Source organism: Poecilia mexicana, unplaced genomic scaffold (genome assembly GCF_051168715.1).
Source record: "Poecilia mexicana isolate PSO_F unplaced genomic scaffold, ASM5116871v1 scaffold_6, whole genome shotgun sequence".
Classification (NCBI taxonomy): Eukaryota; Metazoa; Chordata; class Actinopteri; order Cyprinodontiformes; family Poeciliidae; genus Poecilia; species Poecilia mexicana.
In genome coordinates this window covers 31,400,716-31,417,958 of record NW_028263375.1, presented here as the reverse complement: position 1 = coordinate 31,417,958, position 17,243 = coordinate 31,400,716, and the positions used below count along the sequence as shown (strand labels likewise).

General features: G+C 36.3%; 1 protein-coding gene across 5 annotated transcripts in view; it reads right to left on the bottom strand.

Moving 5' to 3' along the window:
• The window catches only part of st7 (suppression of tumorigenicity 7), a 41,461-nt gene that overhangs the window by 13,172 nt on the left and 11,046 nt on the right, over positions 1-17,243 (bottom strand). For all 5 annotated transcript variants that reach the window (XM_088006584.1, XM_088006585.1, XM_088006588.1 and 2 more), the window contains one exon: positions 562-644. In XM_088006584.1, coding sequence (XP_087862710.1) covers positions 562-644 — 83 coding nt within the window. The remainder of the gene's footprint in view (positions 1-561; positions 645-17,243) is intronic.

Below are 17,243 nucleotides of genomic sequence, written 5' to 3'. Positions count from 1 at the left end.
ATTTTGGAACTAGGATGAGGTGTTTTTATTTTTTAGGTGTATTAAAATTGATTTATTTTGCGAAACTGACATGGAAACACTTTTTTCACATCACAAGTAAGTCACATGATCAACAACTGGACACTGCTACTGGCACAAACCACGAAGAAGACGACAGGAAGTCGGTGGAGAATGATGCCACAGCATGTTTTTAATTATTTATCACGTGAACAAACTTATTTTTGTGATTTTAATTGTGTTTCTAATTCAGTGGACACACTGCAATTGCAAAGTCGTGTTTTTTCAACATTAGCGAAATATTGACAAAATTTTGCGCACATGGAAACACAGCTAGTTGCAGTGATTTTTCCAAAGTGTCGATATAGCTGTATAATATATACAATATCAGTAAATATTATCAACCATAACAGCTGTATTAGCATTGAATATCAATATTGTCCTATATTTTATTACTGGTGCATCCCTACATATTTGAATTGTTAAGTACAAATATCTCATATGAAAGTCATCAATGCCTGTTTTAGTGCCGATATGTGAAATCTAAAGACAAGCACAGCTTACCAATATGAGTCCTGATATGAGGGATGAAGTGCCTGTCAGAGCCACGTAGAACTTGGGAGTCAAGGTGTTGAGAAACATGCTTACTACAGAGAAAACACAAAATAACAAGAAGGTACAAGGGTTAGTTCTTCCAAATAAAACAGTCTCTCTTCCAGTCTACAGAGAGCTGCTTTAGAAAACATGTTTGTAAGATCAAATGCTGTAGAACTTTCGAAAAGTAGGTCATGTCTACAGAGAAACATCAAAAAGGCTCAAGATTCAAGGATATTTGTAATTCCGGCACAGGACATGTTTCATGCAGAATATCATTTTCATGTTGTGTGTGGCGTTTCCCAGAGAGCCCTGCTGCTCAGATGTGAAATTACATAAGAACCAAGAAAGCAACGTAGAGAGTGAGGAACAAAATGAGAGAGGAAAGGCAGTGGAACTGGGCAATGCAGGGGCAAGGTTACTTTGAGTAGAAAAAAAGCGATTTATAACAAAAATTGAACATTTAGATGGTTAAAATAAAAAAATATATATTTAGATACAGAAATCACGTTGTCAAACTCCAACTAGGCCATAAAAGCATCTTTTACTTTCCCGGAAATTCTTGTTGTATTGTTTGGAATCACTAAGGATGGAAGCAATAGCAAGTGAAAAATGGAAACACCATTTCACCATAACGAGCCACACAAACCTGACCAGGAGGAAGAGAAAACAAGCTGCAGGTGACCCGTCCATATACCACCATATATTATCCAACTGTATGATGTTCGGAAGAGGACATTTCTTGGTTCCAATTACACAGTTTCATAAAGGCTTTCAACCGACTTTCCCAAGTCTCTTTATCTACAGTGAAAAAAAAATTCTTTTATAACTTCTCCCTAGATAATTCCTTAAACATTTAATGCAGTGACATGTTTAAGTCACTAAACAGAATCACTGAGGCTCAGACATAGAGAAGGCATGAAAAGTCTTAGTTCTCAATTACAATGTAGAAATGTGTAACTTTGAAGCAGCTGGGCTTCCTTAGATAGAAACTTTTTAAATTAATTTGACAAAAACAGTGAATTGAGCTTTAAGCACTGTTTGAGAACTAGGTCTTGTGATTAAATTGAAATGACTCGAGATGACATCTGTTGTGAATTGGCGCTATAGAAATATAACTGAATTGAAGTTAGGGAACAGCATGTCCCCATAGTGTCTGATAAGGTTTGTGTGCGAACTCGGTTTGTTGGTGTGTGAACCTTAAATGTGCTCTGTCTCTTTAACAGTGCTGGCTGTGGTGGCACAGGGGGCAAAGCACAACCCATGTATTGAGGGTGTCGGTGGTCACAGGTTTGATTCCTGGCCTGGCGACATTTGCTGCATGTCTTCCCCCTCTCTCATAACCCTCTTTCCTGTCGAGCTACTTTCAAATAAAGGCCACAGGAGCCAACAAAACCTTAAAAAAATAATGCTAGCTGTCATCAGCTTTCTAACAGCAGCAAATTGCAGAGTGGGGGAAAAAAAGAGCAAAGTCTCTAATTAAATTGACCAGATTTTATTGATGCAAGAATTTTATTCTTGAAACTGTTTTTACTTTTTTGGCCCTTGTATTTTACGTGTCTTAATAGAAAAGCTTAGGATCTGCAATTTGTGTGACAACCTAAAAAAGACTGAAAAGGAGTTTTAAATACTATTTCTTTTGCCAATTTGTTTTGTAAATACCATAAAACATATGTTCCTGTAGAATTTTAAAAAAAGTTTATCAAGTCAAAAACTTTATAATTTAACACTGCGATAAACCAACACTCTCCCACCCATGTTGCAGTTTGTTCAAGTTTTTTTTTTCTGATGTACATAAACTAAAAATTAATAAAACACAAATGGTGAAAAAAATATTGCAATGAAGACATCAGTAGCAATATGTGATATCTCTTTCCTCTCATTTGTGCTTCCATCATTCTGACCTTTAGCATTTTAATGTCAGTGTCTGGTGTGACCTGCTGCTGTGACGTCCAACTATCTAAATATTACATTAGCATGAAAAATTTAAGTTCACAACACTTGGAATACACAATTCCTCCTTATCACCGCATTTTTCACACTAATGCATAATTGTGAGTTTGTTGCATATTTTCAGGGGAAAAAAAGGTGAAAAACATTAGCTTTCAGTGACTGCCAACTCCCACCAGCAGGTGGAAGTAATTCTAGCTTCTACTACATACTCCGCTGCTTCAGTCTTACCTGAAGTCAAGCTATAGTCTGTAATCGTATTGATCGTATCGTATGGGATCGTATAGTATCCCAAGGTATTGAAAAAGAGATAATGAGGAAAAAATATTGCAAGATTCCTGGCAAATATTACCAAAATAATGACTTGGATGCACAAAAAAAAAAAAAAAATTAAAATGGTAAAATCCTGGAGGGTCTGACTGTATTAGCCAACAATTGTTGCACTCCAAATAACTGTGATGTGAATATTACACACACCGTCACTGCAATGAAGATATTGTCTTTAAATACAGTCAAGGTATTTAAATGTTAGTTTTACCTGATGGTCCTTAAACAAGGTAGAAAAAGAAATGCTTACATTTACTTTAATTAGTGAAATAATTTTTTTGCCACACTCTCCATTCATAGGACTATAAAACTGGTAAATGTAGAGCTATTCATTAGAGTTGTTGAGATAAAATTTTATATATACAGTGCAGTATGACAATTCTTAATACTTTATCCCTCTAATTAGCCCAGTCTTTAGCCTTGTACATATGGGTGGGGATATAAGGTTATGTTGCCTCTTTATTAAGTATTGCGGACGGGAGCAGACGCCACTCAGATAGCCTGGCCTTATGCAAACACAGACAAACATGTGCATAAATTAAGTGCAGCTGGATAGCTATTCAGAGTAGTGAAGTGGAGCCTCTCACTCCTACAGAGAAGGCCATTCTGAGCGGCTTGCAGTAAAACCCTCCTCACAGCTGCCTCTGGTCTGAAGTTAGAAGAGGACGCTGCTGTCTGCCTGATGAATGATTTCTAATTAAATCACCCTACGAACCATAATTAGACACAACAGTTTATCCACATTACCCAAAGAACAGGGCGCAGAGCAAACTATACGTACGCATATTTCATTTATTAACAGCTTTGACGACATACCATTTATACTCTTCATCTCTTTCAGTGCAACATTTTTCAAGTCAAAATCCTAAAGATTTAAAGACTTCAGTAGCTCAGTTTGATCAGTAAAGTTGGAGAACAAAATGTACTTTTCAACATGTCTTATTTTGAATTGAACCTGTTTTAGTGTTTCTACATAAAGTAATCATTCAACCCAGTAAATAAAAACTTGCTCATGTTAAACCTCGACGTTTACGTCTTCATTTCTGTTGCCACTGTCTACAAAAGCTACTGCAGATTTCGAAACAAAAATATTTGTGTCACCTGTGGGCAACACAAATATTTGTTAATTACTTTTCAGATTACATTTATACTTCAAAAAGGCCTTTATTCTGCATTTTTGCAGATATTGACACAAATTTAACAAACTCATCTTTCATTTTCTGATTTGTTTTCATCTCTTCAGACCTTAGGACAGGTCTCTCACTATGCATGGTCTGCTGTACAACATTTTGCAGTTGCTAGTGACAGAGTGGACTGTGATTGTAGCGCAGCCTAACGTACCCTTAGAGATCCATCCAGTGGTTGTTATAGCGATGCTTTCCACTTCCTTTTGCATCTAAACAACTTGGAGTACTTACACATTTTCTTGCCTTGTCATTCTGTTGCATTTAAAGTTCCAAGCGGAACAAGATAGCATTTATCTCAATGAGACTTAATATGCTGCTTTAATTTCTGGTATGACGAGATTTTGTTACAGCCAAAGAACTACAGAGTTTCCTCCAGTGTAATATCAGCCTGACGGGCCACCGGGCTAAGTGTTGTGTGTTTATTTTTTTTTTTATACACCAGTAACAGTAAAGACAGAATAAGCTAGGTTATAGCTGATGCACTGAACAGTGCGTCACCAATTGCACTGTCACACACACACACACACACACCCCCACACGCACACACACACACACACACACACACACACTGAACCCCATTGAAAACATGGTTTTCTGAGTTAAAACATTAGTATTGTTTCTAAATGAACACGAACTGGTTTTCTTTGCATTATTTGAGGTCTGAAAGCTCTGCATCTTTTTCGTTACTTTGACCATTTCTCATTTTCTGCAAATAAATACTACATTTTTGCTTGGAATTTCAGAAACCTGTAATCAGTAGCTTATAGAATAAAAGAACAATATCCGTTTTACTCAAACATATAACTATAAAAAGTAAAATCAGAAAATCTGCTCATTTTAAGTGTTCTCTTAATTTTTTCCAGAAGTGTATATTTATGCACATAAAAACCCTTAAATCACGTAATTCAGCTATGAAGAGGCTTCCTAATGAGCCATACATTCGAATGCTTATCCACCCTTTGCTAAGTTTCCTGCACAATATTCATGTGCAGTACTACACACCAGAAGCAGGCTGAAGGCTACAAAAAGCATGTGGTTGAAGTGTAACATGCTATGGAACATTCAGCTAAGATATCAGTGGAGATCCAAGTATGACTTGTTTTACTGGACTGCTTTGAGAAACATTTGAGTTAGAATTATGTTCTAAAGTTCTCCTTCACCCTCAATCTCTAGGGTGGATGAAGCTACCACTCCAATGAGTTCATGTTGGTTAGAAAGGAGGATAAGATGATGCATTTAAAGACAGAGCGCATCAGACAGATTCAGGACTAAATGTCAGCAGAGACAGCGGGAGAAGTGACCTTTCCACAAGACGCTACAGATGGCAAACTGCTGGTCTGAAGAGAATGATAAAAGACACGCACTTAACCAGCTATGTGACCATAACGTGTGACCATACTAGTGCTAGAAAGAGACTCTGTATGAATCAATGACAATTTACATCAGATGAAAATATTTTATCTGCTTAATACATCAGCTTATCACCATCACCAGGATTGCTTTAAGGTGGTATCTTCTGTTTAGATTGTTTTTGAAAACTGAAATATAAAAAAGGAGAGAAAAAAAGAACAGTTTACTTTAAGGTATGAAATCTAACCCTGGACTTCCATTCAGAACTAGCATCTTGACCAAAACAAACCCCACTGAACTGCAAACTTCAAGCAGCCCCATTTATTCCAGAAACATACACCTGAAGAGAACACTCTGGAGAGTTCCCTTCAGACAAAAGCTGAAGGTCTACAAGAACACACACCCACAGTCAGAGCACCTGCTGCATACGGATTGCTGCAAAGGCAGACTGATAATGATACAGAGTATTATTACCCAACCACAGTGTGTGCACAATAATTACACAATGAAGTTTTTTGAGCACATCATCATTTTTAGGTATAATTTTTAACTCCAAGCTGGATAAACTTGAATGCTTAATGGGTTTAAGAGTAGCAGGTGGTGTGTTTCTGTGTAATGAGGGAGGATGTGGCCTAAAGAGGTCAATGCCCTATTTCATAATTATTATGAAATGTGCATAATTATTAGCCAGCTTTTTTTTCTTTAAGTAAACTGGGCCAAAAACAGAGATTTAACCGACTCTGAAAAATAAAAAAAATAACCACAAGTCTTTAAGATGGTGCAGGACCCTTGATATTGATTACAGAACCATCAAACGTTTTGTTGAAAATAGTCAACAGGGTCACAGGAAATGTGTTGAGAACAAGAGACACCAAAGACACGGGAACAATCAAACCTGAAGTGACCAGAAAGCCATAATCCTCCAGTTCTGTCATATACCAGAACTGCAAACTATCTGGAGCAGCTTTTAGTACCAGATGTTCAGAGCTCAGAGACTTGGCCATGGTAAGCCATTCATTTGTAACAGGTGTGGAAAAAGCAGTACTTCATCTAGAAGTAGCACTATAGCTAACCCTAACCCAGTCCTCCCTGAAAGTTTGTTGCATCATCAGCTTGTTGTGCTACTCGATCATTGATGCTCAAACAAGCTCTCCATCCAAGTCTGGCTAAACTTGAGCTGTTTTCACCAAGAACTACTAGCCACATTCTGTGTCCCATTGTGAAAAGCTGATAGAGACATATCCCCAACCATTTGTAGATCTAATTACAGTAAAAAGTGGTTCTACAAAGCAAATGACTCCAGCAGGATTATAGACACACAAAGCCCCGTGTCATGATCGGATTAATTCATTTGTGTCCAAATGTCCAAATGTATAAATCATACATTTGGATTATTTAATCCTCAATGTGATGAAGGAATTTTACTCATGTAAACATAGGTAATGATTACAATTTTATTTTTGTTATATGACAGTGCCATCCAATATGCTGATTTATCCATCTACATCTATCAAAATAAAATTAGGTATTTCCATCTCAACATCAAGGTTTTATTGAAAAAGTTTCTTCTGGCTGATATCTGCTGTTTTGGGGAATTAAATAACAGAATTTTATATTTTTAAATCAATGAATTGATTAGTTTATCAATCAATTTTTTTTTATTCAGGGGAAGCTGTAGGTTGTTTAAGGCTTTTGTTTTATCAAGTCGCAATAGCTCCTATTTGTAATTATTTTCTGTGACCACAGAGAACAAAGAAAAACATCTAATTACACGGCAACAGCAGATAAATACAAGGTTTATTCTCGGCCTGCTCAACAAGCCGCAATGTAAACAGAGATATCTGCAACAGCTGGTATATCCCTCACACACGGGCACTAAACTCAGTCACATCCACACACACACACAAACACAGTGAATCAGCGGGCCGTCACCTACACACTGAGCAAACCCCTCGCTTCATGAATATCAATGCTCAATGTACAGAAGCACCTGCTGTACAGCATGAAAAGGCCATTTCAAGGGTGAACATCACAAACACAAGCGCCCGAGAATTCCTCACCATACACAGCGTGCCAGCTGCAGACCAAATTCAGCCACATCACTTACCCTCCATTCCACTATGAAGAAACGTCTAGACACCAGGCATTCAGGGGACATGTTAGTTAGAGGGAGCCCCCAGCCTGGTGTACCTTGGCTTCCCCGAGCTTGGCCGCTGCATGTGTGTGTGTGACAGGAGGCCCATTCAAGTGGAAGCTGGTTCTGTCCCGCTCTATCCCCCGGTAACCCCACAAAAACCATACAGTGGGGGGTGGCGTGTAGCTACCCGTCTGGCCAATCAATAACGTGGATTTTAATGAAGCGGGGCAGGGGTGGGGTGCATCTTAGTCGACCCTCCTGTGGGGGTAACCATGACAACCTAGAAACGGCTTCAGATTTCACGCCTACAGAAGATTCCTCTTGCAACCAAAATTTCAATAAATATTTTTTTTTTTTCTTAGTCCTCAGACCCAACACAAATATACAGACCGATTCAGATCTGTCTGGACCGCCGATGCAGGGTTACAGAATAAGAGCTTTGTCGCCATATTGCTTACACTTGCATCAAGATCTTTGCATACACGCACATGCCTCTTTTTTTTTTCTACTGTCTGAGGTAGAAATGCAACTTTTTGATTAATGAGATAACCTAAAGCTGACTGCTCTTGTTGATGGGATAACAATGAATTAATATGCAGCCCTTTGCTCAAAAGTCTGAGTTTTCTCTTGTGTCAAGACATGACACGGAAGGCTGACATGACATGAAAGGCTAAATTCTTCATACGCTGAATTTAAAAAATAGTTAAATATTAACATTATATTGTATCACCTCTATTAAACACTTAAACTTAAGACATATTTATAAAATATAACAAAACAGGAACCACTTGCGTTGATGAGTAGAAAAAAATGAAAATAATAAAATATAGGAAAAAATTAATTTCTCATGAACAGAAAGGTTTTCATACAGAAAGGGTTCAAATCCATCTGTCGTATCTATTCCAGAACCAGTTTTGATGTGTTTTTGGGATTGCTATCCAGTAGGAAACCCCAATAGTGTCAAAGTTGTAACAATTTCACCTTAGATTTAAATGCTTCATACAGCAGAAATAGGCCCACATCATGATACCACCACCACTACCAGTATACAGTTCATGGCAGGTTTGAAGGTTGATCTATGGGTTGTTCCTATATGTGCTAGTGATTATTTTAGGAGTCAAAGTTTAACAACAACACAGAAAAGATGTACAAGTGTCTGTTCAGTTGACTGGTATTTAAAGCGGATGCTGAAGACTTTGAAACTTGTGTAAATCTACATTCATCTTTCTTAATTAAAATTGTATGTTGCATAATCAACGCCCCAGAAAAAAGAACTGTATGTTCAAATGAATCAGTATTAAAGTACTAATAACTGTAAGCAAATAAAGGGGAAAAAGCAGCGTTTGAATCGGTAACAGACTAAAACCCTCATGCTGATAAAAATGACACAAGCCATTGTATCAGAATGTGATCCAAGAAATATGTTGAAAATGCATAAAAGACAGGGTTTTACCAAAAACCTCTCATCAACATCCAAGTTTTAGGCTTACTTAACCTTCAGCTCTACAAGAGCTAAAGGGACAAAAATAGCAGAAGTCAGCAGTTACCACAGAAACCTGATCGCTCTGGCGTTTTGCAGTTCTTACAGGGGTTACCCCAGCAACTGAGACAGCTGGTTGCCGTCAGAAAGCTTCGATCAAATGGCCATCTTCAGTAAGCATCTTAGCTTTCCTTTGAGCACCAGCAAAGGAGCAAACAAACGCAAGACTGACTCAGGAGTTCCTTCCATTCAAAGCCCATTAACAGCTTAGCACTGATGTGATGTGATCTTGGCTGGGAACTGAGAAAATATCATCTAGCTCTAAAACAAAAAACACTATAAGCACCCAGTTAGGGTGAAAGCCAAAAAGGAAAAGACAAGCCTAGGAGGAAATAAAAACAAATAAGCAAATACCAAGAAGCTAAGTATCAAGGGACAGCTAAATGCTGAAGAAAAGGAAGCTTTTTTTTTAATAGACCTGAAACACTTGTGTGACTCAGCCTCACACAAACAGAGAAGAATAATAAATCTCTGATCACCTTGAGAAATACCACTGGTGAAAGAAAATGTGGCGCATTGTAGGACTATTGGATATAAATGTGCTAATAATGGACGATGGAAGCAAAGTTGTAGCAAAAGTAAAGACTGTTGATAATTACTGAAAAATGGTGAGACTCAATTAAAATTTTTAAACAAATATATTTGTTGTTTTTAATTTGATAATTCGGTTATTCAACCATCAGATTGGTGCAAAGTGATACTATACCCATTGAGCTTTTAAGTGTTTCAGGATCTTCTTTAAAAATGTGGACTGTGGATGCCAACATTGACATTGGGGACATCTGTGCTGCTGCAACATGTTTAGCACTGAGGTACTATTTTAGGTTTGAATAGTTTCGCTGATGGGCTAACTGCTTTTAGCACAACTTGAACACAACAATAGTGTTTTGCACCATCCCACCAGTTCATTTTGTGAAGCAAAAATTATTAATCATTAACCTCCAGTAGGAGAGAAGCAGCTTGGTCGTCCGACGTCATTGTTCGAGGATGTCACTTGGGCATCAGATTTACAGGTGTACCATCAATGCACCAATACAAAGTTCTGCCCAGAACTTTTGTGTATTTTATATTATATTATATTATATTATATTATATTATATTATATTATATTATATTATATACATCTCAATTGTGTTAACATTTTTAAATGTGTTCAAACCTATTCTTTATTTATAAATAAATTTAAACAACTTACATTTTCTTGCAAATAAATCCTAACAAATAATTAAATGAACTTGGTATGTAGTATGTTAACTTAAATAACCGTAAATACATTTCATTATTGCTGATTGAAGGCCATCTACCTGAATTTGTCTTCAATAAAGTCAAATAAAGAAAGAAAAGAATAGTCTCATGCTTCCTTCCAGGTTAACTAATTCCTGTTTGAGTTACAGCCTCCAATAAATCTAAAATGATTTATTTTCCAATTATTGTTTTCTTTTGTTCATTTTAGTTAGGATGCTTTGCTGCTCATATGTCACATTTAATATATTAAAATGAAAGAGTCTGTAATATAAACTCTACTCTGCTTCTTTATGCATGGATAAGAAATGAAAGTGAAGTTGGAGGAAAGTGAATATTAGTTAGGCCCCCGAAAAAAAGAAGCTTTGGTGCAGATTGATACTGCATACTGCTTTAACCGTTGGTTTCATGAGAATCGAGACATATCAGTATATTTACATTTAAAAAAGTAATATTCAATAATTTAGAACATATGTTACACCACGAACTTTGTCAGATTAAAAGTTCATTTTAAAAATAACCTAAAAACCATCATAATTAACAGAAATAAAGGTTTCTGTGTGGAATTAATCTATATAATGTGTTTCAGTTGGTGAATTGAATTACTAAAATGAATCAACTAAATAATATTCTAAATTTATTCAGTGGGTCTGTAGTCAAATGGATTTATTGGTGCTTTCTAGTTTCATAGTTGCATTTCAGTGTATCCAGTGAACAAGCAAAACTTATTTGCTAATGGATTTTAATTTAAAAAACCGTGTGGGGGGGATACAAACATGGTTTTGTCCTGACAACCTGAGTTATTTTCACTATCATGAGGTGTTTATAATTAAAGTCACTAGGAGAACAAAAGGACTAAGCAGCATCTAGAAAGAATAATGTGCTGTTTTGCAGAATTTATGGACTATTATGCTTAAAAGATTCTACTCAAAAGCAGGAGCTAAAATAAAGACCTTATAAAGGGTGTTATAAGAATGAACGGCTGCACAAAAACAAAACTAGAACTATGTTCAAAGGATAAAAGAATTTTGGCACAAATAAGTTGTGTTCCTTATTTAGCTCATTCTCATGTTTGTGTTCTGTATTTATGTTCTGGTCAAAGTTGTTATCTATAGTTGTTTTTTTTCCTCCATAGATCTTGAAACTTAAGTTCTGTGTTATAGTGACTTCCTGATTTTATGTTCCTGTTTTCTAACTTTTAGTTGCTATCTTGAATGTTTCTGTTGCTTGTGTTGCTGGTTTGTAGACTTTCCTGGTTTCTGTGACTTTGTTTCTCTCGTTCAGAGTGGATTTATCAGTCATTCATTCCCTCAGTACTTTCCTGCTTCAGTAATCAGCTACTTGGTTCCTAGCATGCTATCCCCGCTCCCTGGTCTTTTGCAGCCAAGCTCAGTCAACTTTCGGGTTTACTCTTGAAGTTTTCATTGAGTTTCCGCTTGAAATGTCTTGATTTATAATTCTTTGCTCTGGAAGCTAGCTTCTGTGTTTGTTCAGTTAATTTTTTTTTAATGAACAAGTTTTCTTTCAACAGCCATCTTCCATTGACTGAAGTACATTCACTCAATTCAAACCCAACCCTTAACTCAAAAACAGTACTTCCTCTTATGGGCCTCTGACATAACAAGATGTAGGTCCTCATAATGTAGTATTTGTTGGAAATTTGTCTGTGAAGCATGACCCCAAATTCTTTGTGGAAATGCCCCTATTCGCCTATTTTTTGTAAAGCATATCTAAAATATTTGAAAGAAATATTTAATCACAAAGCTATTGGAGACACTATTGGCTGCCAATAGTGGCCAATCTAGATCTGCCAATTATTTTCCTTGGCGCTAATCGGCTGAGCCACCAAGAGTTCAAGTTTGAAATAAAATCAGTTCCTGTAAACAAGATATTTTCCCAGCCACTGATCTGCACCGTTATTGCATAAAAACATGTAATGCTATAAAAATAAAAAAATATCATATAAGTAATATACTAATAATTGAACAATATATTATAACTAGAGGTGTGCCGATCGATCGGTCACCGATCATAATCGGGCGATTTTTGTGAAAAAGTGCATGATCGGTGATCGGCGATCATTGTCTCTTTTACCGATACCGATCACCTGCTTCTCATTTCCCAGCCTGCCTGTGCAGCTGGTCTCCTCTTTCCTTCACTCTGCGCAAACGCGCAACAACAAATCTTAAGCGATGTGTAACTATAACGCACTGAGTGAATGGGGAAGTTTGCTGCCTGTTGCTGCGGAAAATTGAAGCACGTCAAAATGCATCAACACAACGAAGCTAATACGACAAAAAAACAATGAGATACTTGACGGAGTTTGGCTACATCGAGGCTCACTGCAGTAAAAAAAGACATACGGAGGATCAGATAGCAGGTAAAGCAGCGCACAGCTACAAACACTCACCCGGATTAGCATGACGGTCAGAAAGCTAAACAAATAACCCGCAAAATTATTTAAGTCTTCGAGCTGCGATGTAAGACGCTGGTTCTGCTCTCGCTGTTGAACCCCTGCTACGCTACAGATAGCAATATTTCACAGACTAGGCGCCGCTTCTGCTCCACCTGGTAGTGACTCTCACACCGAACCTCTGCTTAAAGCTGCAGCATCTAACTTAAAAAAATACATTTTACCTACATATTAAAACTTCCGCTGTCCTAACATGAGACAAATAATCTCTGAAAAAATAATCGATCTCCTCCCTGTCCTGCATAATTACTCCGCTCAGTCAGAAACAGCCAATCAGAGCTAGCAGTAATCAGCTAGCCGCCATGCTAACAGGAAGTTTTCATTCAGTAACTCTGGGTTGTTTATTGTAATGGATCCTGTATTTGCCTTTTAATGTTAAGTTTTATACTTGAACTTTTTGGCAATGTTGAGAGGTTTTATGCCTTCATATGTTTTCAGTTTGTTAAAGATAGCACTACCAATAGCAGTACAATTTGCACAATGCCTGTTTTGTTTAGTTTTCTTCTTGGAAGAAGTTATTAAAAACAAGTTTTTGTCTAAATTAAGGTGAATTCATGGTTCCTTTTTCCACATAATGTAACCGGTAGTGTTTATGATAAAAAATAAATAAATAATAATTATGTGATCGGTATCGGTGATCGGTATCGGTGTATCGGCCATCATGGGTGATCGGTATCGGTATCGGCAGGAAAAAACCTGATCGGCACATCTCTAATTATAACAGTGCAATATAATATTTGAATTGTAAGAACATGAATTTATTTTATTTTATTTTACTTTGGGATCAAAAAAGTATTTTTGAATTTGAAAAGTTTTTATTCTAATTTATACTAAACCCAAGAGAAATTTATCCTTTCCTTCTATGAAATAATTATGTGGCTGTCAGGAGAATTTCTCAGAATGAAATACGGTAAAATAAATACATACACCCTTATACATCAAAAGGTTTTACAATGTAGGACATAAAAATGTCCTTAGAAATCTAAAATATGTTATCATCTTTATCAGATAAATAAAAACACATAACACATCAAACCCACAACATCAGGTAACAGAAATCTTTCGTACCTCTGTAGAAAAGCTAACGGAAAGTACATCTTCACTGGTAAACAGTAGGTAAAGACAGAAGTTTTACAAAATGTTAGTCTGCTGGGTTCATGTGTGTGTGTTTCCTCTATTTATGCTTAAATAACGTTTTTTTCAGTGTTGCACTGACAGGTATAATGAGCTAATCAGATGCACCGTTCCACCAGGTGTTTGCTTATTGCTGCTGGCTAGTCTGAAGGAGCTGAGTGGGGGAGTCATGGGGATGGCTGATCTGTGAGGAGGAAGCTCAGAAACTCTAGCTCCCAGGAGGTAAATTTAAAGATTGCTTTAAACAAAATTCTGATATGGGGATGAATAGTTTTATATCAGAACCTTCCATTCTGGGTTTAACTTCTCATGTGTCTCGTTGATTTTTTTTAAAAACTGTTTTAATGTCTGATGTCTCCGAGAAGTTTCACCAGCTGTGGTCAGACCATGAACTCTGAAAACATACTAATATATGTTATTGCTCTCCTGATCCAGGTGTTTTGCACAGCTGAATGGTTGCCATGGAGATTTGAGGATTTCTCAAACATGCATGAAAAAAATCAAGACAATACTCCAGCTATGCTTTTGATGAGTGATTATTATTATTATTATTATCACTACTAACATGATGTAAAGTTAAAAATACTACTCTGTAGTATTGTTTTGTCTTTGTTGTACTGCAGCCTTGTCCCCTCTTCTAAGACACATTTCTCCCATGGGAGAGAAATTGTCTTTACTCGTCTTTAAAAAGTCCATTTTACATAATACTGCCCCTTAAGGACAATTGTTATGAATGATGTTGGAGAGCTAATGATTTAGATTATTGTGTAACAACAGGATCTGGGGCCTCATGTGCATAGGGTGCCCATATACAAAAACCTTCAACTATGGTTTCAGAGCATTTTCTAAGCCCCTGAATGCCTCTGTTAACAGTATTCACAATAAAACTTTTTTTTTTAACCATACAGCCAAGAGAGTCACATGATCAGGGCTAATTTACAAGTATTGGGATACAAGTATGGTAACACAGGAGAATGAAGAGAATACTCTCATAATCCCACGACAATAACTGGGAATTCTAAAAGTAGTGTGACTTGGTCCATCTATAAACATTAATACATCTGGGGAAAATCTTGTCCTTTAGCCAAATATGCTCTCTGTGTGAAGAGTCCTGCCAAAATTAGGCACAATCAGAAATAAAAATGGTTTGATAGATAATTTATGTGCTGAATCCAAGACATAAAAAATAAGAACATTCATTACTCTATCAAGCTATTTGTTTATTTGACACACACCAACAAGTAGTCAAACCCAAAATAACAATGAACTTAAGCCAAACAGCAGAACTGCTGATACAAACACACACACAGACAAGGTTACCAAATGACAAATTTTGCTGAAGGATAAATTGTCCCAGAAATTATTGCGATAAACGATAATATTATAATTTTTTTAGAACAGCAAGAAAGGGAGGAGTTACTTGATGATTGATCTACTGCTTATTGAGACTAACCTATATGTACATAAAAATGCAAAAAAGAACAAGGAAAAAAGTTGAGCTGCACAAAAAGCTCAACAAATGTCTAGACCTAAACATGCCGGGAAAGCTTTGTTGGAACTGTAAGGAAGATGTGCAAAACTTACAGCCTGAAGAAAAGTGAGGACAAATCCTCCAGCATTACATGAAAAAGTGTCCATAATTAACCAGAAAGAACTTTATCCTGATTTAAAAAATGGAAACACGAATGAATTATTCATATTAAAACACAATATTTTCTGTTTCTTTGTTTCTAAAGAAAAATGGAAACACACATCCACAAAGAAAAGGTTTTCCTTACATATTGTTGACAAGCTAATTTCCAAAGCTTTGAAGATTTTCTTTGATTTTATTCCAGAGGTGGCGCAGAGAGGCTTCAAGTCCCATCCTCAGTTCCTATGTTGCAAGTCTTTTCCTCACTTCCTGTCATATTACTGTCAATAAAGTTATGCAGTTACTGTTGCATTTATATTTTGAGGTTTATTATGTCACATTAAAAGTTTTGTATGAATTTATTTATGACGAAACATAAAGATACCAGCCCAAGTGTAGGTATCTACATGTTCAAAAATAAGTGACTTTTAATGAACATAGCAATCTACACTATTGACTAGAGTGTTAAAAAAAAAATATATATATATATATATATATATATATATATATATATATATATATATATATATATATATAAAATATTCGTGTGTGTGTGTGTGTGTGTGTGCGCATGCGTAAATATACATTTCTTATTACTTTGCTGAAAAGAAATAGACTTGGATTAATAAACTACACCTACTGATAGATGTTAACATGGAAAAGTCTCTTCCCAACATACACACCGTATGTTGGTGCCAGAAGTGGGTAGAGTACTCAAACATTTATATGTTTTATGTTTTAAGTAAGAGTAGAACTACTACAACAAATTTTACTCAAGTGGAAGTAAAAAGTAGCAATCTGAAAAACCACGTAAGTAAGAATAAAAGGTATTTGGTATGAAGGCTAAAGTACTTGAGTAGTATTGTTTAATCTGATTTAATCTATGAAAATTTTGTAATCATAGACAAAACATGAAATTATTAACTTTGTGCATTCCGGTAGTCAGAATAATAAAAATAAAGATAAGTACAAATAAATAAAATCACTAAAAAATAGCAAACTCATGCAGAGTAAACATTTCCACATCTCAGTTTGCCACATGAAACCTTTGAGGTAGGTAACGTATATATGTTAGAACAGTGAAAAGTACATCCAACGACAATATCTACAGTTTCCTGTATGTTCACTTGACCTCCAAATGCCACAGCAGGATCAGCAGATAAAAAAAACATCAGAACAATTAAACTTATTTACAAACCAGACGTCTCACCAGATGTGTGTGTCTGTGTCCACTGCACTTTTGGTTAAAGCATGCTGGTTCTTTTCATTCAGTGACATAAGTCCAGGTGAGTGGAGTAGCCAGAAGTTTTACTCAGGAGTATCGATCCTTCATGATATTACTCCAGTAGAAAAAAAAAGTTAAAGAAGTAAATGTAACTAGTTGCTACTCATAGTCCTTTTTAATAACCACACATTAAACCTAAAAGCTGAAAACAAAGCAGTGTGTCTACACACAAACACTTGATCAACCCAGATCAAGTCTTTGGTCAATAAAAATCCGTACTTTCTAAACACTAACGGTATCATCCATCACAAAGATTACAGTCCAGAGTTTTGAGTGATTCACTGACAGATTTTTGGTGAACGCTGTTGCCGAGTTACTTGCTGCCTCTGCTCTGACTTCCACATACAAGTTTCTTTTGGCTCCGACTATGCCTCCATGACACAATCAGTTACATCAA